Consider the following 26,331-nt stretch of genomic DNA (forward strand, 5'->3'; position numbering starts at 1 on the left):
CTACTTTCACACTAGCGTGGGAATCTCCCCGTCGCAATGCGTCGGGGAGAGATTCCGACGCTAGCATTTAGCGCATTGCACAATGGAGGCAGCGGATGCATTTCTCCGGTGCATCCGCTGCCCCATTGTAAGGTGCGGGGAGGTGGGGGCGGAGTTCCGGCGGCGCATGCGCGGTCGGAATAAGCGGTCCGTCAGGAGCAAAAAACGTTACATGTAGCGTTTTTTGCTCCCGACGGTCCGCAGAAGCACGACGCATCCGTCGCTCGACGGATGCGACGTGTGGCAATCCGTCGCAAATGCGTCGTCAGTACAAGTCTATGGGGAAAAAAACGCATCCTGCAAGCACTTTTGCAGGATGCGTTTTTTCTGCAAAACGACGCATTGTGACGGATTGCAGAAAACGCTAGTGTGAAAGTAGCCTAACAGGAACAGTGGAGATCAAGATAAGGTCTGGAATACCAAGCAACATTTCAGTGAGAGCAGCTTGTAGGATTGCTAGAGAGGCAAATTGGAACCCCCACTTGACTGCAAAAGACCTTCAGAAAGAATTAGAAGACTTTGGAGTTGTAGTACATTGTTCTACAGTTCATAGACACCTGCAAAAATATGGTCTTCATGGAAGAGTCATCAGAAGAAAACCTCTCCTGCGTTCTCACAATAAAAGTTAGCGTCAAAACTATGCAAAAGAACATCTAAACAAGCCTGATGCATTTTGGAAACAAGTCCTGTGGATCAGTGAGGTTAAAATAGAACTCTTTGGCCACAATGAACAAAGGTATGTGTAAAGAAAAAAGGGCACATAATTTCAAGAAAAGAACATCTCGGCAACCCTTAGGTATGGAGGGATAGAATAGATTCATTTAAATTTCGTCAAATCCTTGATGCAAACAAAACACCAACTGTAAAAAAGCTGAAGTTGAAAAAGAGAGATAGCTTCCACAAATGGATAATGATCCTAAATGTGTCAAAATCCACAAAAGACCAACTCAGAAGGATCAAGCTGAAGGTTTTACAGTGGACCTCACAGTCCCCTGATCTGAATATCATTGAAAATATGTGGCGAGATGTCAAAATAGCAATAAGACAACCCTAGCAACTTCCAGAACTGAAAGAATTTTCCAAGGGAGAATGGATGAACATACCGCAAACAAAAATTGACAGATTCTTGGCTGGCTATAAAAAGCAATTACAGGTTGTGCTACAAGGTACTAACCAAGCAGGGTGCCCAAACATTTGCAGCGGCCCATTTTTTCTTTTTGCAGTTTTTCAAATGTAAATAATGAAAAAGAAATATACAGCTCTGGCAAAAATTAAGAGACATCTGCAAAATTTTCAGTTTGATTTTTCTCTCTATAGGTATATTGTTGAATAAAATGTATATTGTTCTTTTATTCTATAAACTACTGACAACATGTATCGAAAGTTCCAAGCAATACATTTTGTATTTTCTGAAAATGAGAAATTGTCATAATAAGAAAAAAATGCATTGCTTGCAGACCTCAAGTAATGCAAAAAAAAAAAAAAGTTCATAATCAATTGGAAACAACAATACTAATGTTTTAACTCAGAGTTCAGAAATCAATGTTTTGTGGAATAACCATGATTTTTAGTCACAGCTTTCATGCTTCTTGGCATGTTTTCCACCAGTCTTTCACACTGCTTTTGGGTGACCTTATGCCACTCCTGGTACAAAAATGTAAGCAGTTCTTTGTTTGATGGCTTGTGACTATCCATCTTCCTCTTGATTACATCCCAGAGGTTTTCAATGGGGTTCAGGTCTGGAGATTGGGCTGGCCATGACAGGGATTTGATACGTCCTTCGCAAAGTACAACCTGCCCAATTACAGCCTTGCTAAAGCATCCCCAGATCATCACCGATCCTCCACCAAATTTCACAGTGAGTGCAAGACACTGTGGCTTGTACGCCTCTCCAGGTTTCCGTCTAACCATTAGATGACCAGGTGTTGATCTGGGGATGCTTCAGCAAGGCTGGACTTGGGCAGGTTCTTTGCGAAGGACGTATGAATCAAGCTGCATACAAGGTTATCCTGGAAAAAGAGTTGATTCCTTCTGCTCAGGCAATGTTCCTCAACTCTGAGGACTGGTTTTTCCAGCAGGACAATGCGCCATGCCACACAGCTAGGTCAATCAAGGTGTGGATAAAGGACCACCACATGAAATCCCTGTCATGGCCAGCCCAATCTCCAGACCTAAACCCCATTGAAAACCTCTGGAATGTAATCAAGAGGAAGATGGATAGTCACAAGCCAACAAACACAGAAGAACTGCTTACATTTTTGTACCAGGAGTGGCATAAGGTCACCCAAAAGCAGTGTGAAAGACTGGTGGAAAGCATGCCAAGATGCATGAAAGCTGTGATTAAGAAGCATGGTTATTCCAGAAAATATTGATTTATGAACACTTCCTTAGTTAAAACATTAGTATTGTTGTTTCTGAATGATTATGAACTTGTTTTTTGTTTTTTTTTTGCATTATTTGAGGTCTGCAAGCAATGCCTTTTTTTGTTATTTTGTCCATTTCTCATTTTCAGAAAATACAAAATGTATTTCTTTGAACTTCGGAGACATGTTGTCAGTAGTTTATAAAATAAAAGAACAATTTACATTTTCCTCAAAAATATAAATATAAAGAGAAAAGTCAAACAAACTGAAAATTTTGCAGTGGTCTCTTAATTTTTGCCAGAGCTGTATGTGTGTGTATGTGTATATACACTACTCAGCATATAGTGCTGTACAAACGTTATGGCCCCATAAGATGCTCTATACAGACACTTGCCCCATTATAGTGCTGCACAAACGTTATGGCCCCATAAGATGCTCCATACAGACACTTGCCCCATTTGCTGTTGCTGCGATAGAAAAAATATAGTTCTTACCGATAACGGTATTTCTCTGAGCCCATGACGGCACCACGGAGATAGGGGATCCGCCCACCAAGGACAGGAAACCTACGGATAAAAAGGCGGTACCACTCTCCTGCATCAGTTGTTTTACATAGAGAACGATGGGAGACTACTAAAACGTTTGTTAATTTTAACTGTTTAGCATAACAAGATACCGCGTGACTTTAAACTATGAGTAGACTATAAGTAGACTATGGCACTATTTTAATGTGTGCACCCACAAGTGAAGGGAGGGAATGTACGGGTGCCGTCATGGGCTCAGAGAAATACCGTTATCGGTAAGAACTATATTTTTCTCTGATCGCCCATGACGGCACCACGGAGAGAATTGCATAGATAGTACATTCAGGGAGGGACCACCGCCTCCAGAACCCTTTTACCGAAAGTAAGGTCTGAAGAGGAGATTAGGTCCAATCTATAGTGCCTATAGAATGTGGATGGTGAGGACCAGGTAGCAGCTCTACATATCTGGTCAATGGAAGCTCCGGCCTTCTCCGCCCAGGAAGTCGCTACTGCCCTTGTTGAGTGAGCCTTAACCTCCCCGGGGACGGACATCCCACTTGCCGAGTATGAGAGACTGATGGCGTCTGTGATCCATCTTGCTATGGTGGCTTTAGATGCTTTTTTCCCCTTCCGGGGACCCTGGAAACACACAAACAGAGAGGAATCCTCCCTACTCTCTCTAGTGACTTCTAGGTAATGTAAGAGACATCTTCTTACATCTAGTGTATGTAGTGTTTGTTCCTCCTTATTTTTAGGATTGGGACAGAAGGAGGGGAGAGATATCTCTTGAGACCTGTGAAATTTTGAAGCCACTTTCGGGAGATATGCTGGGTCTGTTTTTAAAATGACCATATCCTCTAGAAATTGTGTGTAAGGAGGGTTAACTGAGAGAGCCTGTAAGTCGCTAACCCTACGGGCAGAAGTAAGGGCGACTAATAGAGCTGTTTTGAGAGATAGGTTTTTTATTGTAGAATCGTGTAATGGTTCAAATGGTGAACTAGTCAGGGCTTTAAGGACCAAGTTTAATTCCCATTTAGGAACAACTTTTACTGGAAGAGGCCTTGATCTTCCTGCCGCCCTGATGAATCTAGAGACCCACCTATTTGAGGCTAAATCAAAATTGAATAGGGCTCCCAAAGCCGCCACGTGAACTTTTAGGGTGCTAGTGGCTAAACCCATCTCCAACCCATTTTGTAGGAACTCTAATATGGAATTAAGGGGAATTTCTTTCCCTATTTTTGCACCTGATGATGACAGAAACTTTTTCCATATCTTGCCATATTGTTTTGTTGTAACCGGCTTCCTACTTTGTAACAGAGTTGAGATTAAGCCCGGAGAGAACCCCCTGCTTTCTAATAATTTCCTTTCAAGAGCCAAGCTGTCAAGTGCAAGTTCTTGACCTGCGGATGACAGACTGGGCCCTGTGACAACAGATCCTGGAGGTCTGGTAATACCCAAGGGTCGGATATTGACATCTTCCTCATCCACGAGAACCAAGGTCTCTTCGGCCAGAACGGGGCAATTAAGATGACCAATGCCCCGTCCTCCCGAATCTTCCTCAGCACTGCTGGAATCAGAATAAGAGGAGGGAAGGCGTAGACCAGATGGTGACCCCAAGACATCATGAAAGCGTCCACGGTTACTGGGTTCCCCAGAGGAGATAGGGAGCAAAAGGAGGTTACTTTTTTGTTTAGATGACTCGCAAAGAGATCTATTTTGGGAACACCCCATTTTTCTGTGATCTGGGCAAATATCGACTGATTTAGTTCCCATTCTCCCTGTTTTAGGCTGGACCGGCTGAGGAAGTCTGCTTTGTAGTTGTCTACTCCCTTTATGTGCAGGCTTGTTAGGGATAGGAGGTTGCTCTCGGCTATTTGTAGGATTGAGCTGGTCACTTCCATTAGATTTTTGGAACGGGTACCCCCCTGGTGATTTAGGTAAGCTACTACCACCCGGTTGTCCGACATCACTCTTACATGGTGAGAGTGAAGGACCCCCAAGAATTCCTGAAGTGCAAATTTTACCGCAAGAAGTTCCTTCATATTGGAGGATTTGTTTGCCAGAGATATGCCCCGGGCTACTAGGTCGCCCAGGTGAGCCCCCCACACTGAAGGGCTTGCGTCTGTAGTCAGGACCTTTGAGATCTGAATTACCCATGGGACTCCCTGGGAAAGATTTTCCTGTGATTTCCACCATGTCAGAGAGTGACTGGTGCGAGGAGATATAGTTAACCGCCCGTCTAAATGCCCTCCTAGATGGGTTTGCTCCGATAATATCTGCCATTGAAGATCTCTCGAGTGTAATTGGGCCCACTGGATCGCGGGGATGCAAGAGGTCATGGAGCCTAAGAGGGACATGGCCTGACGGAGTGATATAGAGGGGAGAGATTGGATCTTTGATACTAAACTCTTTAGTTTTTGTATCTTGTTCTCCGGGAGCCGACATTCCATTTTTTTGGAGTCCAGAGTGAGACCTAGGTACTCCTGGACCTGAGAAGGCATTAGTCTGGATTTTTCTATATTTATTAGCCAACCCAATTCCTTTAAGGAATGTATCACTATCGCCAGTTGATCCTCGCAATGTTGCGGGGAGGAGCCTATCACCAGGAAATCGTCGAGATATGGTACGATTAAGATATTTTCTTCCCTGAGGTGAGCCATTACCTCCGCGATCAGTTTTGTAAAAATCCTCGGGGCTATGGCAAGACCGAATAGTAGGGCTGAAAACTGGAAGTGATTTAGGACTCCCATGATGTGAACTGCCATCCTGAGGAATCTCTGGTGATCTTTGTGTATTGGGACATGATAATATGCGTCCTTCAGGTCTAGGACCACCATGAAGCATTGGGGAAACAACATTTTGATAGATGACTTTATCGTTTCCATCCTGAATGCTTGAACCTCCAGGTAATTGTTTAGTTTTTTTAGATTTATAATGGTCCTGAAGGAACCATCTGTTTTTTTCCTCAGAAATAGAGGGGAATAGTAGCCTTGCCCTCTTTCTTGAGGGGGAACCTCCCGGAGTACTCCCTTTTTTACTAACCCGATGACCTCGTTTTCTAGTGCCAGCTGTTCTTCTGCCGAAGATCTTGTGGATGTCATCGTAAAAGAGGGACGGGGGCATCTTTTGAATGTCAACCTTAGTCCTGATTCTATGATGTTCAGAATCCATTGACTGGAGGTAATCTTTTCCCAGGCTGGGAGAAAGAGAGATAATCTCCCTCCCACCTGGGGCGAACCTTCATTGAGGAGGTTTCTTGTTATCATTGGGGTTTTGTTAAAGATATACCCCTTATTTTTGTTCCTCTTATCTTCCCACTTTCCCTGGCCTCTCCCCGGGTTCTTACGAAAAAACCTCTTGTTCCGAAAGGGCTTTCGGTAAGAGGAGAGACCTAGAGAGGGAAAGGACTTCTTTTTATCCCCTGCTTTTTCCAAGATGTCGTCTAATGTAGAGCCGAACAAAAATTCTCCTTCGCAGGGGATAGTACAGTTTTGTTTTTGTTTGCAGATCGCCAGGCCAATTCTTAAGCCAGAGGGCACGCCTGGCCGCATTAGCAAACACTGCTGACCTGGCGGCTAACCTGATAGAGTCTGCCGAGGCGTCAGCCAGGAAAGCCGCAGCCCCCCTTATTACTGGTAAAGTATTCAGCATCGAGTCTCGGGAAGTCTTCCCCTTTAATTGACCCTCTAGTTGATTTAACCAGATCATTAGGGAGCGCGATGTACATGCGGCTGCTACTGCCGGTTTTAGGCCTCCTCCCGCTGACTCCCAAGAGCCCTTGAGAAAGGCGTCCGCCTTCTTGTCCATAGGGTCTTTTAGGACCCCCATGTCCTCAAACGGGAGAGCAAATTTCTTTGATGCTTTAGCTATTGCTACATCTAATTTGGGGGCTTTCTCCCAAAAGGAGCAGGATTCATCCTCGAAGGGGTATTTCCTTTTTGGAGTTAGGAGAGTCTTTTTCATGGGTTTTTTCCATTCTTTCTTAATCAAAGCTGCAATTGCGTCATTAAGCGGAAAAGCTCTTCTCTTTTTCTGTTCCAGGCCCCCAAACATGATATCTTGTGCCGATTTTTTAGGGTGGGAGTCTACCAACCCCATAGTACTTCTTACTGCCTTTATGAGGCCATCGGTATCCTCTAGCGGGAAACAATTGTGTCCGCCTGAGGAAGAAGTGGATGATGAAGATGAGGTGGAGGAGTCTGAGGATACTGAACTCGCACTATCGCTGTCAGATTTTGAGACCGGGGACGGGGACCTGTGTCTGGTCCTTCTCCCTTTTTTTCCCTTTTTAAGGGATCTAAAGGTGTCTTCCACCTGCTCTTTAATTAGGTTTTTTAAATCAGTTGCAAACCCAGGCAGGCTTTCAGATACCGTCTGCTGTATGCAGGAATTACATAGCTGCTTCTCCCAGACCGGTGGAAGATCCTCTTTACAGATGGCACAGACTTTGTGCTTTGTTTTACCTATGTTTTTCCTCCCCTAAAAGAGACAAATAATAATCTTACTGTCTCTGACTTTCACGAAGATCCACTTACCACCTCCAGGACCCATAAATACCAGTTGGGGATTCTCTGCCTCTGGCTTTCTCCCCGACGCCGCACTGGACTCCTTACTATGTTGGGACCTTTGGCGATCTTTACTGGTGTCCTGGTGACCCTTTCTGCTGTCGCCTTTTTTGCTGCTGCTGCGGCGATGCAGTAGGTGGAGGTGATTCTGGCAAGGGTGATGCTGGGTCGCTCATCCTGCTGCTGGTCTGCGGTCGCTGCTAATAGCACTCGCTGCGCTGTAGCGACTGGTAGCTCCTGAGGCTCCTGCGATGTACTGCAGAGCCACTGGGAGGAAGTAGCTCCTTCTATTTCAAGCTTCCCGCCGCTCTATTTTTTTTTGCGTCTGTGCAGTCCCTAGCCGACGGCGAGGAGCGCCGAACGCCGGCGCCTGCGCAGTTGAGCTTCAGTGGCTCGTATGCAACGCCTGAGCGGCCCTCCGCCTGCGCAGTAGTGTCCAGCTGACGGCGAGGAACGCCGGCGCCTGCGCAGTTGAGCTTCAGCGGCTCGTATGCAGCGCCTGAGTGGCCCTCCGCCTGCGCAGTAGCGCCCAGCCGACGACGACGAGCGCCGAACGCCGGCGCCTGTGCAGATGAGCCTCGGCGGCGCCCGCGCATCGCGAGACCAGCAAAAACTCTGGGCATGCGCCTGACTCTCAAGATGGCGCCCGGAGTGCAGATATGGCACTGCTGACCGGCGCTCCCGGTCCTATGCAGCCCCTGCCGCGCGGCTCTACATGCCTGATGGCAGTGCAGTGTGCAGACTGATTTTTGTTAGGGAGGCCCGCGCCGCACCTCCCGCAACCACAGAGGGACCCCCCTGGATGTTGCCGCTGCTGCATCTTACCTGGGGAAGTGACCGCGAATTCCCTGTCACCTCCCCCGCACACCCTAGAGGCCCACTAGCCTTCAGCGGTGGCGCTTCGGGTCACCACCCCAGCCGAGGCAGAGGGACCCCAGCTGCCTGAGTCGGACTGGATGGCCCTGGAATTCCAACGTCGATCTTCGGTAAGTCCGTAGGTCTCCCATCAAGGACAGGAAACCAACTGATGCAGGAGAGTGGTACCGCCTTTTTATCCGTAGGTTTCCTGTCCTTGGTGGGCGGATCCCCTCTCTCCGTGGTGCCGTCATGGGCGATCAGAGAAAAAAAAAAATCACATACTCACCTCTCTGTCGCTCAGGCCCCCGGTACTTTCAATATTCACCTGACATCGTTCCGGTGCCGCTCCATCTTCAGCGTCTTCTGCACTGACGCTCAGGCAGAGGGCGCGCACTAACCACGTCACCGCGCCCTCTGACCTGAGCGTCACTGCAGAGGACGCTGAAGACAGAGCAGCGGCTGGAACGGGGAACAGGTGAATATCACGCAGCGCTCCCCCTCACCGATATACCCACCTGCTCCTGGTGCTGTGCAGTCCCTGCTTCCCCGGCGCTGCTGCTGCTTCCTGTACAGAGCGGTCACCGTTACCGCTCATTACAGTAATGAATATATATATATACATATATATATACAGTGGGGCAAAAAAGTATTTAGTCAGTCAGCAATAGTGCAAGTTCCACCACTTAAAAAGATGAGAGGTGTCTGTAATTTACATCATAGGTAGACCTCAACTATGGGAGACAAACTGAGAAAAAAAAACCCAGAAAATCACATTGTCTGTTTTTTTAACATTTTATTTGCATATTATGGTGGAAAATAAGTATTTGGTCAGAAAAACTAAATTTCATCTCAATACTTTGTAATATATCCTTTGTTGGCAATGACAGAGGTCAAACGTTTTCTGTAAGTCTTTACAAGGTTGCCACACACTGTTGTTGGTATGTTGGCCCATTCCTCCATGCAGATCTCCTCTAGAGCAGTGATGCTTTTCGCTTGGCAACACGGACTTTCAACTCCCTCCAAAGGTTTTCTATAGGGTTGAGATCTGGAGACTGGCTAGGCCACTCCAGGACCTTGAAATGCTTCTTACGAAGCCACTCCTTCGTTTCCCTGGCGGTGTGCTTTGGATCATTGTCATGTTGAAAGACCCAGCCACGTTTCATCTTCAATGCCCTTGCTGATGGAAGGAGGTTTGCACTCAAAATCTCACGATACATGGCCCCATTCATTCTTTCATATACCCGGATCAGTCGTCCTGGCCCCTTTGCAGAGAAACAGCCCCAAAGCATGATGTTTACACCACCATGTTTTACAGTAGGTATGGTGTTTGATGGATGCAACTCAGTATTCTTTTTCCTCCAAACACGACAAGTTGTGTTTCTACCAAACAGTTCCAGTTTGGTTTCATCAGACCATAGGACATTCTCCCAAAACTCCTCTGGATCATCCAAATGCTCTCTAGCAAACTTCAGACGGGCCCGGACATGTACTGGCTTAAGCAGTGGGACACGTCTGGCACTGCAGGATCTGAGTCCATGGTGGCGTAGTGTGTTACTTATGGTAGGCCTTGTTACATTGGTCCCAGCTCTCTGCAGTTCATTCACTAGGTCCCCCCGCGTGGTTCTGGGATTTTTGCTCACCGTTCTTGTGATCATTCTGACCCCACGGGGTGGGATTTTGCGTGGAGCCCCAGATCGAAGGAGATTATCAGTGGTCTTGTATGTGTTCCATTTTCTAATTATTGCTCCCACTGTTGATTTCTTCACTCCAAGCTGGTTGGCTATTGCAGATTCAGTCTTCCCAGCCTGGTGCAGGGCTACAATTTTGTTTCTGGTGTCCTTTGACAGCTCTTTGGTCTTCACCATAGTGGAGTTTGGAGTCAGACTGTTTGAGGGTGTGCACAGGTGTCTTTTTATACTGATAACAAGTTTAAACAGGTGCCATTACTACAGGTAATGAGTGGAGGAAAGAGGAGACTCTTAAAGAAGAAGTTACAGGTCTGTGAGAGCCAGAAATCTTGATTGTTTGTTTCTGACCAAATACTTATTTTCCACCATAATATGCAAATAAAATGTTAAAAAAACAGACAATGTGATTTTCTGGATTTTTTTTTCTCAGTTTGTCTCCCATAGTTGAGGTCTACCTATGATGTAAATTACAGACGCCTCTCATCTTTTTAAGTGGTGGAACTTGCACTATTGCTGACTGACTAAATACTTTTTTGCCCCACTGTGTATATATATATATGTGTATATGTATGTGTGTGTGTGTGTATATATATATATATATATATATATATATATATATATATATGTGTATATATATATATACCGCTCAGTACAGGAAGAAGCTGCCAGCGCCGGGTAAAAGACGTGCAGTGACCGCGCCAGGAGCAGGTGAGTATAATTAGACAGCCCCCACTCCCCCTCCCCTGCCGACCCCTGGGTATGACTCGAGTATAAGCCGAGAGGGGGACTTTCAGCCCCAAAAAATGGGCTGAAAATCTCGGCTTATACTCGAGTATATATGGTATATATTAAAGGTCGTGAAGGGGTTTAAACTGCCATCAGAAAATTAAATGCTTCAGGTGTTTCATGGCAATTAACACAAAGCACAATGATAAAATTATATTTTTTTTCACTAAAATATTGATATATTTTTCCTGTATGATAATAGAAAATGATACCTACATTTTATTGTGCAATTTCTCCTCCACACAGAAATCATGTTTTGGCATTTGTAGGGCTTGGGGGAGAGAGAGAGCGCTCTTTGATTTGTGGAGAGAAATTTTTGTTGAAACTGCAGACTACATAGCATTTGCAGAGCCCCCGAAGTGGCAAAACTGCATAAACCCTTGAGAAGTTACACCATTTTGGAAACTATACCCCTTAATGAATTCATCTAAGGGTTTAGTGACCATTTTGTACCCACAAGTGTTTCACCAAAGGTCATAATATTAGGACAGAAAATGAAAGACTTTTTTCCACACACATGTTGCTTTAGTTTAAGATGTTTAATTTTCACAAGGCTATTAGGAGAAAATGGACTTCATAATTTGTTATGCAATTTTTCTCGAATGTAGCAACATCTCATCTGTGGTCAGCAGTTGCTGTTTGGTCATACTGCTGGGCTCTGAAGGGATGGAGTGCTCATTTGTCTGATTTCGCTGGGCCATATTGTGGATATCACATCACTTTTATTGAGCCTTAGGTGCTACACTATAAGGCCAAGGGTCACACTTGCGAGTTCAATGCGAGAAACTCGCGCATCAAGTCCTGTCACTGCCGCCGGCACTCGGGACTGGAGCGTGCAGTTGCATGTATTTCTATGCAGCCACACACTCCGGTCCCGAGTGCCGGAGGCAGTGCTGGGACTTGATGCGAGAGACTCGCGCAAGTTTCTCGCATTGAACTCGCAAGTGTGACCCCGGCCTAACTCACGAAATTGACTCAGTGGTGTGATTTTCAACTCACTGGTGGTGTCCACATTTTTTTTGTAAGATTGGGCCATGAAAATGAGAAGCTTGGATGGGAAGAAATGCCATTTTGACTTTTGGAGTTTAATTTTGTCTGTGTGTGGGTGTAGTGAGTATTTTGAACATGCGAGTGCCCCATAGACTTTTATAACATTGGGCTGTGGAAATTAAAAATTACACTATATTGTTATTAATTTTGGCTGCAAATGTTTCATTTTCACAAGGGTAATGGGTAAATATGGTCCTTCATTTGTTTTGCAGTTTCTCCTGAACACAGTGATACCCCCCCATATGTAGCTGGATGGAGACTGAGACAGGAGGGTTTAGAACACCCACCCTGCAGTACCTGACAGCTGTCTCTGATCTTTTCTGTGGCATTACTGAGTTGGAAGAGCAGGTTAAGAACCTGTGCAGCATATACTTGTATATCGCCATTGATTACTTGGGTCCAAGGAGAAATTCTCCTTATGGAGACTGCAACAAGGAGAAACCGTTCAGTGTCAGAGGCCTCTCAATTAGCTAAATCAGATTTTCTCGATTAGCTAAATCAGATTAGCAAACACCCCAAACCACATGACTGCAAATGGAGTGTCTGGTTCTATTTGGCTTTTTATCCTAAATCAAGTAGCAAGGCTTGTTAAAGGGTCAATAGGCGGCATTAGAGGTCTAGTCCTTTCTCTCTGAAGAGGATATTTGCATAATTAATTTCCGCAGCAATTTACAGACATCCTAACATAATCTCATTGTAAATATTACAGTCACTTAACTTTAGACGAACAATTGTCTTTTCATTATATCACAATAAAACTTTTTTTTCTTATTTAATTTTTTTTTGTAATTTTACTCAAATTTATATACATTTTCACAGGTAAAAGTTCACGAAGTAAAGGAGAAGATCAACACAAAGCAACGGAATCCTCAAAGAAGGAACCACTAAGTGCCTCACCGAGGAAAGTAAAAAATTCCCTAATTCTGAAGCTGCGGAGAGTGCGCATGCATACCGGCATCCATGTATATAGGGCTCAAAGTCCAAAGACTCCTCAGAAGAAGGACAAACTACAGAAAAGAACAGTTTGTGGCAGGAAACAAACTAGAGCATGCCCAGTGTTTACCTACAAGAAAAGAAATCAGCGACGTACAAGTAAACGTTTTCCAAATCTAGTTGGGAGACGTATCTTACACTTGTTTGATGACGGCGAGCAAGACGTCTGGTTTCGAGGTAGAGTGCTACGGGTGCACCTCCGTTCACGTAACCCTCGTGACACACAGTATGAGGTGTGGTATGATGAGGAGCCAGGCACGCGCTATTTTTTAGAACTGTTGCAGGACTATGAGAAAGGATGGCTCCGATTGGATGATTAAACCAGTCTTTGTAAATCAGTGGTTACACAATAGACCTGGCTGCAGGTATAGATCAGTGATTGGTGAAACATTTCTGTTCAGGGCTGTGGAGCGGGTAAGCTAAGGTTCGGACTTCTCTATTTTTTTTCACACTCTTGACTTCTGCTCGTTCTTCATAAATGGTCAATAAATAGTAAGAACACAATTGCTGTAATAAAATGGTAACAATTTTATTAAGTAACTAGGACCCTTAGTTTGTTAAAATATATTTTTATTAGCTGTTATACATTTTTCTATTTTGTATGAAAGATAATCAATTACTTTATATTAGCAGAGCATTTTTTTCATCTGGAATCGGTACATTTTTACTGACTGACTCCAATATAAACTTGACCCAACAACTCTGACTCCACAGCCCTGTTTCTGTTTAAAATTTTCATATTTTTTTTCTCCTTTTGTGAGGAAAATGTAAGTGTAGATAAAAAAGTGCCTCTTTTACATTTCCTGTAACCTCCTTGATTGTTTCAGGAGGTAATTTTATGTACATTTTAACCAGGTATCCTGGAATTCAGTATGTCTTAGAAAATTTTATATTAAGAAGTTTCTCCTAAATATGTAAAAGGTGCCTTAATGCCGTCTTTTCTTGTTTTCTTTTAAGTATTTTCATGTGTATAATAATATGGTATGTCATTGGTTTTGTTATAAGAAAATAATGTAGCTATGTTTCAATTCATGTTATTTTTCCAGTTTTATTAAAACATACCTCCACTTTAAAGAGAACCTGTGAGCAGGTTTGGCTGTTTAGTCTGATAGCAGCATGATGTAGGGATGGAGACCCTCGTTCCAGTGATGTATCGCTTAGTTTACTGGGTGCCGCAGTTGTGATAGAACCACAATGTCCTTTGCTGTAGGCCTAGCAGTGTTCTGAGTCCTGTTTAACCCCACCCACACCACTTATTATTAGCTTTCTGTGTACATTTGTATAGTGACAGAGAGCTACTAATCAGTGCTGGGGTCATGGTTGGACCAGGAAGCACATGGCTCCTAGTCCTCTAGTGATAATCTTCTGCTGATAAAACACAGCCTAGTAAGTGACACATCGCTGGAGTCAGTATCTCAGCCCCTACATCATGGTGCCATCAGATTACATAGTAAAAACCTGTTTTAGATTCTCTTTAATGCACTTCCTGTTTACTCCCTGCACTTGCCATAATGCAGTGCATCATCTTTTCCTGTAATGTACGGTAGCACTGAAGTTGTTTGAAAGTGGAGATATGTTTTAACAGGATTTCACACTTTTCTTAAAATTTTGTTCATGATTTTTAAGTTTGAAACTCTTTTAAGGAGTACCTATCATCGAAAAAGTCGACTTTTTCATATTAATATTACATTAAAAAAAATTGTAAATTCAATTCATTAAAATAATAGATAAAAGGCACTTGCATACCATGCGAAGGGCACGCGAATGCTATAGAAATCTGACCCATCTGCTGAAAGTTGATGCCGGTTCCCTGCGTTTCTAGCAGCGTTACATCATTCCACATTTCGGAAGTGATCAATATGTCCAGAGCAGAGAGAGCTGGGTCTCCGCTGTACAGATAATGTTTGTGCTGCCTCTTGGGGACAGAGTTACTTTATTCGTAGAGGTCTCCCTGCACTGAGCAGCGCTTCACTGCCTTTCGCTATCACTGGTCTTTGCTTTGATTGGTGTGAGAATACTATGATCATAGCAGAGACCAGCGTGATAATGATAGACAGGGAAAAGTGCTTACAGCTGACAACTCCTAGATATTGAAGCAGTGGAGCAGCTTCATGATGTCAAGTGATGTCCCGGTAGCAGCGCATAAAATACTGTTCCTTCTAAAATCTCCTCACTAAATGCTGAGATTTCCAAAATTATCTTGAGATCTCGCTGCTTAGCGGAGTGATAGATATTGAGGCGATGTGGATAAGCAAGGAAAGACTCCTTTATAAAGTGAAACTATGGCCCCAGCAGTAGTACTGTACGCTTTCTGTTTTTTTTTTTTTTTCTGGAGCCACACATGTGCATTATAGGCTTGTATGGTGCAAAGGGATCAATGAGAAACCATACTGTCCACAAGATATTTATACATACATATAGAATGACACTTGTTTTTTAATAAGTGGATTTTTAATGGGTCCTCTTTAAAGGTCCTCTCAATATGTAGGGGTGTAGTAGTAATAATAATATTCGCAAATACCGCAGATTAGAAATGTACTGTAGCTTTTATGATTCGCTATGTCTCTTTCCTCATGTGCAGGCATTGCAGGACCTTTGGTATCCATGGTTGCGACCACTGATATAGTGACAGTTAGCTAGTTGATAGTGGACATAACTGTCATGGGGCTAACGCGACAGAGAGGTTCCAGAGAACCGCAGCGCTCTGGGCCTCGTTCACACTCTTTGAACAGAAGCTCTTCTCCTGTATTCTGACCTGGCTGCTTTGTGCCCGCAGTGCAGGAGTTAATCTTGTTGCCGAGTTGCTGTGAGCTTGGTGTCTCAGCTGAAGGTGATTTTTTAATCTCCTCTATATAGACCCAGCCTGGACTTCAGCTATTGTCAGTGATCAGTTCAGCTGCCTGGCTTGGAGGCTGAAGGAGCGTGGTGTATTAGGAGCTTGGAGGTTTATTTACAGAGATTGGTGTCTGCTGTTTTGGTTGCATGTTAAACCTGTTTTCCTTCCTAGTTTTTTCCTTCTCTTTCCTTCTATGTGTTACCTCTGTGGTTGTGTGAGCATTTGGTGAGTTTGAGACTTTGTTACCTTGTCTGTATACCCTGTTTATTGTTGTATTTATACACTGGTGCAGTCCACCTCCTTTGGGGAGTGAGGGGGCCATTGATAGGGCCTGCACAGGAGACAGGGATACGCTGGTAGCTCAGGCCTCCTAACCATCATAGGTACCCCTGAGATAAGGGAAAGTCAGGGCACCATTATAGTGGCAGGGACAGGTGCGGGTTCCAGTACGCTTTCCTGCCCCTTTATCGCCGTTAACGGCGTGACAATAACCATGGATACCCAAGATCCTGCAATGCCTCTACATGAGGAAAGAGATATAGCAAATCAGAAAAACTATGCTACATTTGTAATTGAAGGTATTTGCTAATATTATTATTATTACACCGACTACATATTAGGATAGGATCTTCGAGTTGGGAATACCCCTTTAAGGACTAATTCACAACCCTGTTTACTGTACGTTTGCATTCTTTCAAACTTCCGTCATGCCAGTGCTCTGTTGAATGAAAGCAGTGATATGATATTGATAGAGAGATCCATTTATAGGATTATTGCTTTTTATTCAAGACAGCAGATTTACAACAAAATTTAAAAGGTATGGTGTTTGAAAGTTTAGATTAACATTCCAGCCCATTTAATTGGATAATGTAATCTTATCAATTATTAACCATCTATAGGTATCCAGAAAGAAGCTTATCCCAATGGTAGTCCATGCGCTATGAACAAAAAGTAATGCAAAGAGAGACGTTGCCAATGGCATCCGGCCATCTTCCTTGCACCAAGTTTCATCCGCCATCACTACCTCATAGTTATGCGTATTGTAATTTGCAGCTGGATAAATTTCAACTGAATAATTTTTATATTGAATGAACTGTTCGTTATTATTCTTAACAATACCAAATATTCCAACCAGTGATTTAAAGTACAAAACCACATTTTCCTTTTTATAAGGGCCATGTATAGTTTTCACTCTTTAAGGATTGTTTTTATACGGTTGTATTTATACACATGGTCAAATAATGATGCACATTGCATCAAGAGAGCTAATGTGGACCAACTATTGTCTGAAGTGATAGCTGTAAATTTATTTTAAGCTGTGTTTGTAATGTGTAATGGTTGTAAATTGTTTTGTTTCACATGCAAGAAGTGCCTATTAGTCAAACATTAAAAGAACAACATGACCATGTTAAAATTGCATTTTGCATTTTTATAAATTTGATCAATGTCTCTGTATATTTACAGTAGTAAACTGAAAGCAACGTGTAAAAGCGCCACAAGCTATGCATAAAACAAACAGATGGATGGTACATTGCGTTTGTTATACAATTAAGCCATAGTGGGATGTTGGAGGCATCGTAACGATAAATTGGAGTTAATTGACATGATCAAAGTCGAAAAAATCACGTATTTATGTGCCCCCCCCTCACCTCCGAAACATCCTCACTTCAAAATTAAAAAAAATACTTGTATGCTTAATTTTGCAGAATAATCTGCTTTCAAGAATCTTACATACAGTACAGACCAAAAGTTTGGACACACCTTCTCATTCAAAGATTTTTCTGTATTTTGATGACTATGAAAATTGTACATTCACACTGAAGGCATCAAAACTATGAATTAACACATGTGGAATTATATACTTAACAAAAAAGTGTGAAACAACTGAAATTATATCTTATATTCTAGGTTCTTCAAAGTAGCCACCTTTTGCTTTGATGACTGCTTTGCACATTCTTGGCATTATCTTGATGAGCTTCAAGAGGTAGTCACCGGGAATGGTTTTCACTTCAAAGGTGTGCCATGTCAGGTTTAATAATTGGGATTTCTTGCCTTATAAATGGGGTTGGGACCATCAGTTGTATTGTGCAGAAGTCTGGTGGATACACAGCTGATAATCCTACTGAATAGACTGTTAGAATTTGTATTATGGCAAGAAAAAAGCAGCTAAGTAAAGAAAAGCGAGTGGCCATCATTACTTTAAGAAATGAAGGTCAGTCAGTCCGAAAAATTGGGAAAACTTTGAAAGTGTCCCGAAGTGCAGTTGCAAAAACCATCAAGCGCTACAAAGAAACTGGCTCACGTGGGACAGCCCCAGGAAAAGACATGTCCGCTGCTCCTGTCAGCACCACTAAGCATACACAGATGTTAATTTCACCGCACTGCTGATGCGATAGCATCGGGCCTATTTCTAGTTTCAAAATAAAAACCAGATGGATTTCATACATATAAAGAATTGGGATATAATCCGGTGTCACTCAGACTGATACCCCATGCCCTACAATAAGGAAGAATTGCAAGAAAATATATTATTTACCCCTTAGTGTTGAGGCCATATTTTTCAAACCTGACATGTCTTTTTATGTGTGTTAAAACTATGGAATGTTTCAACATATCCCAGTGATTTTGAGATTGTTTTTTGTGACACATTGTACTTTATATTAATGGTAAATTTAGGCTGCTATGTTTTGAGTTTATTAAAATGAGAAATTTGACAATGTTTAACCCCTTAACCCCCCAAGGGTGGTTTGCACGTTAATGACTGGGACAATTTTTACAATTCTGACCACTTTCCTTTTATGAGGTTATAACTCTGGAACGCTTCAACGGATCCTGATGATTCTGACATTGTTTTCTCGTGACATACTGTACTTCATGGCAGTGGTAAAATTTCTTTGATATTACCAGCGTTTATTTGTGAAAAAAAACAGAAATTTGACGAAATTTAGAAAATTTTGCAATTTTCCAACTTTTAATTTTTATGCTCTTAAATCAGAGATATGTCACACAAAATACTTAATAAGTAACATTTTCCACATGTCTACTTTGCATCAGTACAATTTTGGAAGCAATTTTTTTTTAGGGAGTTATAAGGGATAAAAGATGACCAGCAATTTCTCATTTTTACAACACCATTTTTTTTTAGGGACCACATCACATTTGAAGTAACTTTGAGGGGTCTATATGATAGGAAATACCCAAGTGTGACACCATTCTAAAAATTGCACCCCTCAAGATGCTCAAAACCACATTCCAGAAGTTTATTGACCTTTCAGGTGTTTAACAGGAAGTTTTGGAATATTTTTTAAAAAATGAACATTTTAACTTTTTTTCACAAAAAATTTTCTTCAGCTCCAATTTGCTTTATTTTACCATGGGTAACAGGAGAAATTGGACGCCAAAAGTTGTTTTACAATTTGTTCTGAGTACACTGATACCCCATATGTGGGGGTAAACCACTGTTTGGGCGCATTGCAGAGCTCGGAAGGGAAGGAGTGCCATTTGACTTTTCAATGCAGAATTGACTGAAATTGAGATAGAACGCCATGTCGAGTTTGGAGAGCCCCTGATGTGCCTAAACATTGAAACCACCCACAAGTGACACCATTTTGGAAAGGAAAACTGATCTAGATGTGTGGTGAGCACTTTGACCCACCAAATGCTTCACAGAAGTTTATAATGTAGAGCCGTAAAAATAAAAAATCATATTTTTTCACAAAAATGATCTTTTCGCCCCCAATTTTTTATTTTCCCAAGGGTAAGAGAATAAATTGGACCCCAAAAGTTGTTGTGCAATTTGTCCTGAGTACACTAATATCCCATATGTGGGGGTAAACCACTCTTTGGGCGCATGGCAGAGCTTGGAAGGGAAAGAGCGCCGTTTTGACTTTTCAACGCAAAATTGACAGGAATTGAGATAGGAAACAATATCGTGTTTTGAGAGCCCCTGATGTGCCCAAACTCCCCACAAGTGACACCATTTTGGAAAGTAGACCCCCTAAGGAACTTATCTAGATGTGTTGTGAGAACTTTGAACCCCCAAGTGTTTCACTACAGTTAATAAGGCAGAGCCGTGAAAATAAAAATTATTTTTTTTCCACAAATATTAATTTTTAGCCCCCAGTTTTGTATTTTCCCAAGGGTAACAGAAAAAATTGGACCACAAAAGTTGTCCAATTTTGTCCTGAGTAAGCTGATGCCTCATATGTGGGAAACACTGTTTGGGCGCATGGCAGAGCTCGGAAGGGAAGGAGCGCCATTTGGAATGTAGACTAAGATGGATTGGTCTACAGGCATCACGTTGCAATTGCAGAGCCCCTGATGTACCTAAACAGTAGAAACCCCCCACAGGTGACCCCATATTGGAAACTAGACCTCCCAAGAAACTTATCTAGACGTGTTGTGAGAACTTTCAACCCCCAAGTGTTTCACTACAGTTTATAATGCAGAGCCGTGAAAATAAAAAGTAATTTTTTCCCATTAAAATGATTTTTTAGCCCCCAATTTTTTTTCCAAGGGTACCAAGAGAAATTGGACCCCAAAAGTTGTTGTCCAATTTGTCTTGACTACGCTGATACTCCATATGTTGGGGTAAACCCCTGTTTGGGCGCACGAGAGAGCTCGGAAGGGAAGGAGCACTGTTTTACTTTTTCAACTCAGAATTGGCTGGAGTTGAGATCGGACGCCGTGTTGCGTTTGGAGAGCCCCTGATGTGCCTAAACAGTGGAAACTCCTCAATTCTAACTCCAATCCTAACCCGAACACACCCATAACCCTTATCCCAACCCTAAGCACACCAATAACCCCAACACACCTCTAATCGCAACCCTAACCACACCCTCAACTCCAACACACCCCCAACCATAACCCTAACCAAACCCCTAACCCTGACACACCCCTAATCCCAACCGTAAATGTAATCCAAACCCTAACTTTAGCCCCAACCCTAACTGTAGCCCTAACTTTAGCCCCAATCCTAACCCTAACTTTAGCCCTAACCCTAGCTGTAGCCCCAACCCTAGCTGTAGCCCCAACCCTAGCTGTAGCCCCAACCCTAGCTGTAGCCCCAACCCTAGCTGTAGCCCTAACCCTAGCTGTAGCCCCAACCCTAACTGTAGCCCCAACCCTAACTGTAGCCCCAACCCTAATTTTAGCCCTAACTTTAGCCCCAACCCTAACCCTAATGGGAAAATGGAAATAAATACATTTTTTTAATTTTATTTTTCTTCCCTAACTAAGAGGGTCATCAAGGGGGGTTTGATTTTCTATTTTTAACGGGTTTCTTAGCGGATTTTTATGATTGGCAGCTGTCACACTCTAAAAGACGCTTTTTATTGCAAAAAATAGTTACAGTAATACCTCATTTATATATTTTTTTAATGTTATGACGCTTTAACCCCTTCATGACCCATCCTATTTTGACTTTAATGGCCTGGCCATTTTTTGCAATTCTAACCAGTGTCCCTTTATGAGGTAATAACTCAGGAACGTTTCAACGAATCCTAGTGGTTCTGAGATTGTTTTTTCGTGACATATTGGGCTTCATGTTAGTGGTAAATTTAGGTCGATAATTTTGGCGTTTATTTGTGAGAAAAAATGGAAATTTGGCAAAAATTTTGAAAATTTCGCAATTTTCAAATTTTGAATTTTTATTCTGTTAAGAGAGAGTTATGTGACACAAAATAGTTAATAAATAACATTACCCACATGTCTACTTTACATCAGCACAATTTTGGAAACAAAATTTTATTTTGCTAGGAAGTTATAAGGGTTAAAATTTGACCAGCGATTTCTCATTTTTACAACGAAATTTCCAAAACCATTTTTTTTAGGCACCACCTCACATTTGAAGTCAGTTTGAGGGGTCTATATGGCTGAAAATACCCAAGAGTGACACCATAAAAATGATTTTTAGCAACAATTTTTTTTATTTTCCCAAGGGTAGAAAGAGAAACTGGACACCAAAAGTTATTGTACAATTTGTCCTGAGTACGCCGATACCCCATATGTGGGGGGAACCACTGTTTGGGTGCACGACAGGGCTCGGAAGGGAAGGAGCGCCATTTGACTTTTTCAATGAAAAATTGGCTCCAATCTTTAGCGGACACCATGTCGCGTTTGGAGAGCCCCTGTGCGCCTAAACATTGGAGCTCCCCCACAAATAACCCCATTTTGGAAACTAGACCCCCAAGGAGCTTATCTAGATGCATAGTGAGCACTTTGAACCCCCAGGTGCTTCACAAATTGATCTGTAAAAATGAAAAAGTACTTTTTTTTTTTCACAAAAAATTTCTTTTAGCCTCAATTTGTTGATTTTCACATGGGCAGCAGGATAAAATGGATCCTAAAATGTGTTGGGCAATTTCTCCTGAGTACACTGATACCTCATATGTGGTCACAAACTACTGTTTATGCACACGGCAAGGCTCAGAAGGGAAGGAGCGCCGTTTGACTTTTGAATGAAAAAATAGCGCCAATCGTTAGCGGACACCATGTCACGTTTGGAGAGCCCCTGTGTACCTAAAGATTGGAGCTCCCCAAAAGTGACCCCATTTTAGAAACTAGACCCCCCAAGGAACTCATCTAGATGCATAGTGAGCACTTTGAACCCTCAGGTGCTTCACAAATTGATCCGTAAAAATGAAAAAGTACTTTTTTTTTCAAAAAAAATTTATTTTAGCCTCAAGTTGTTTATTTCCACATGGGCAGCAGGATAAAATGGATCCTAACATTTATTGGGCAATTTTTCCTGAGTACACCGATACCTCACATGTGGGGTAAACCACTGTTTGGGCACACGGCAGGGCTCAGAAGGGAAGGAGCAGCGTTTGACTTTTTTAATGAAAAATTAGCTCCAATTGTTAGCGGACACGATGTCATGTTTGGAGAGCCCCTGTGTGCCTAAACATTGGAGCTCCCCCACATGTGACCCCATTTTGGAAACTAGACCTCCCATGGAACTAATCTAGATGTGTGGTGACCAATGTAAACGCCCAAGTGCTTCACAGAAGTTTATAACGCAGAGCCGTGAAAATAAAAAATCATTTTTCTTTCCTCAAAAATTATTTTTAGCCTGCAATTTTTTATTTTTGCAAGAGTAACAGGAGAAATTGGACACCAAGAGTTGTTGTCCAGTTTGTCCTGAGTGTGCTGATATCCCATATGTGGGGGAACCACTGTTTGGGCACGCGTCGGGGCTCAGAAAGGAAGTAGTGACGTTTTGAAATGCAGACTTTGATGGAATGGTCTGCGGGCGTCACGTTGCATTTGCAGAGCCCCTGATGTGCCTAATCAGTAGAAACCCCCCACAATTGACCCCATTTTGGAAACTAGACACCCCAAGGAACTTATCTAGATATGTGGTGAGCTCTTTGGACCCACAAGTGCTTCACAGAAGTTTACAATGCAGAGCCGTGAAAATAAAAAATCATTTTTCTTTCCTAAAAAATTATGTTTTAGCAAGCAATTTTTTATTTTCGCAAGGGTAACAGGAGAAATTGGACCCCAATAGTTGTTGCCCAGTTTGTCCCGAGTATGCTGCTACCCCATATGTGGGGGTAAACCACTGTTTGGGCGCACGTCAGGGCTTGGAAGGGAGGGAGCACAATTTGATTTTTTGAACGCAAGATTGGCTGGAATCAATGGTGGCGCCATGTTGCGTTTGGAGACCCCTGATGTGCCTAAACAGTGGAAACCCCTCAATTCTAACTCCAACACTAACCCCTACACACTCCTAACCCTAATCCCAACTCTAGCCATAACTCTAATCACAACCCTAACCCCAACACACTCCTGACCACACCCCTAATCCCAACCCTAACCATAACTTTAACCCCAACACACCCATAACCCTAACCACAAGCCTAATCTTAACCCTATTTCCAACCCTAGCCCTAATTCCAACCCTAACCCTAAGGCTATGTGAACACGTTGCGGATTCGTGTGAGATTTTTCCGCACCATTTTTTAAAAATCCGCTGGTAAAAGGCACTGTGTTTTACCTGCAGATTTACCGTGGATTTCCAGTGTTTTTTGTGCTGATTTCACCTGCGGATTCCTATTGAGGAACAGGTATAAAACGCTGCGGAATCCGCACAAAGAATTGACATGCTGCGGAAAATACAATGCAGCGTTCCCGCGTGGTATTTTCCGCACCATGGGCACAGCGGATTTGGTTTTCCATAGGTTTACGTGGTACTGTAATCCTGATGGAACACTGCTACGAATCCGCAGCGGCCAATCTGCTGCAGATCTGCAGCCAAATCCGCACCGTGTTCACATAGCCTAATTCTATCCCTAACCCTAGTTCTAGCCCTAATTCTAACCCTAACCCTAGTTCTAACCCTAACCCTAGTGGAAAAATAAAAGTAAATATATTTTCTTTGTTTTATTATTGTCCCTACCTATGGGGGTGATAAAGGGGGGGTTCATTTACTATTTTATTTTGATTATGGTGATAGGTTTTATCACAGTGATCAAAATGTACCTGGAACTAATCTGCCGGCAGATTCGGCGGGCGCACTGCACATGCGCCTGCCATTTTGGAAGATGGCGGCGCCCATGGAGAAGACTGACGGACACCGGGAGGCTCGGTAAGTATGAGGGGGTGAGATCGGAGCACGGGAGGTGGGATCGGAGCACGGGGGAGCGGACAGGAGGACGGGGGAGTGGACAGGACGACGGAGGGGAGCGGAGCACGGGACGGAGGATGGGGGAGGAGATCGGTAGGGGGGGGCAGATCAGGGTTTCCAGCCATGGCCGATGATATTGCAGCATCGGCCATGGCTAGATTGTAATATTTCACCAGTTTTCATAGGTGAAATATTACAAATCGCTCTGATTGGCAGTTTCACTTTCAGTAGCCAATCAGAGCGATCTTATCTACGGGGGGGGGGGGGGGTGAAGCCACCCCCCCCTGGGCTGAAGTACCACTCCCCCTGTCCCTACAGATGGGGTGAAATTGGAGTTAACCCTTTCACCCGATCTGCATAGACGTGATCCCTCCATGATGCCACATAGGCGTCACAGGTCAGACTGGCACTGACATTCATGATGCCTACGTGGCGTCACAGGTCGGGAAGGGGTTAAGGGTATGTGCACACGTAAGAAAATCCGCATCGTGTGCACATAGCCTTATACAATAAAAACTATTTTATATAAAAAATAATTATTTTTGCATCGCTTTATTCTGAGGACTATAACTTTACTTTTTCGCTGATTCTGTGTGGTGGCTCGTTTTTTTGCGGGACAAGATGACGTTTTCAGCGGTACCATGTTTATTTATATCCGTCTTTTTGATCCTGTGTTATTGCACTTTTTTTGTTCGGCGGTATGATAATAAAGCATTTTTTTGCCATTTTTTTTTTTACAGTTGTCACGGATCCCTTCTCCGTGGTGTCACTTATTCGTCACGTGCCTGCTCTCACACGTGACTTGGGGTTGTGACTGCAAGGGTTAATCTATCTCCCCACTCTCAGCCCAGCATTGAACCTCTGTCCTATGCTGTAATGGAAGCATAAATCATACACCGACCCAGGCCACACACCCGCTCATTCACGCTGCCACCACTCACCGAATACACGGGCGATGAGTCCCGGAACTAATAATACTAATAATGTCTATCACTCATAAGGATCACACACCTTAGGCCAGTGTTCCCCAAGTTCGGTCCTCAAGAGCCACCAACGGGTCATGTTTTCAGGATTTCCTTAGTAATGCCCAGGTGAGAAGTCCATAATCTAGACAGGCAACAATTCCATCACCTGGGCCATACTAAGGAAATCCTAAAAACACGACCTGTTGGTGGCTCTTGAGGACTGGAGTTGGGGAACACTGCCTTAGGCTATGGATTCTTTTAGAACATTCAAGGTTCAACTTGTTAAAGTTTTCTACTTTAATAACAAAAGGTTCAATGCTTACAATAAGAAACAGGTATAAAAATAGGATAATAAAAAGACATACAACTTATGCAAAACAGTATAAAATAAAGAGGAGAAGCTTACAGAAATTATCTAACTGGTAGTTGCTTCTGCTCCCTGAGGCTAGGATGAATGTAGATTGGATCACACCAGCTTGTCAGGCTGCCCCCATCATGTGAACACAATTCTCTGTCTGCAGCCTAAATTTATAACTTTGGTCTGGAGGTCAGGTTTCTAGACCGGCCCCTCAGATTAATATCATAATTGCTGGCTTTCTGATTGGCCACGGCCGCACTACTAATGAATATATTATTTTTCTCTTGAGACACTTGTGAAAAGGTTCTCAGGAATAGATACCCTCAGGACACAATTTACATCTCCCCTCCAAGACCTAGGAGGTGCCAAATGTTACCTTTCTTCTTGGCCCTAGCTAGACCTCCTGGTGAGATATGGAGGCACAATTTCTACTAGTCCCAATGAAGTACCTAATAACACCTAGGTGCGACTTGCCTTCAGGACAGATGTTACATTATCACTAGTCACACATATAACCCTAGACATATGTCACTACACACATATAGATATATATACACATTTCACAACGGTGTTCACTGAAGGGGTTAACTAGTGGGACAGTTTTATATGTCGGGTCGTTACGGACGCTGCGATACTAAATTTGTGTACTTTTATTGTTTTTTTTATCTAGATAAAGA

At 43.0% G+C, this 26,331-nt stretch overlaps 1 protein-coding gene across 2 annotated transcripts in view; it reads left to right on the forward strand.

Moving 5' to 3' along the window:
- Window positions 1–17,116, forward strand: part of C4H15orf39 (chromosome 4 C15orf39 homolog) — a 105,204-nt gene extending 88,088 nt beyond the window's left edge. For both annotated transcript variants that reach the window (XM_069765759.1, XM_069765757.1), the window contains one exon: window positions 12,693–17,116. In XM_069765759.1, coding sequence (XP_069621860.1) covers window positions 12,693–12,696 — 4 coding nt within the window. In that variant the 3' untranslated portion in view covers window positions 12,697–17,116. The remainder of the gene's footprint in view (window positions 1–12,692) is intronic.
- Window positions 17,117–26,331: the final 9,215 nt, after the last annotated feature.

Source organism: Ranitomeya imitator, chromosome 4, assembly GCF_032444005.1.
Source record: "Ranitomeya imitator isolate aRanImi1 chromosome 4, aRanImi1.pri, whole genome shotgun sequence".
NCBI lineage: Eukaryota > Metazoa > Chordata > Amphibia > Anura > Dendrobatidae > Ranitomeya > Ranitomeya imitator.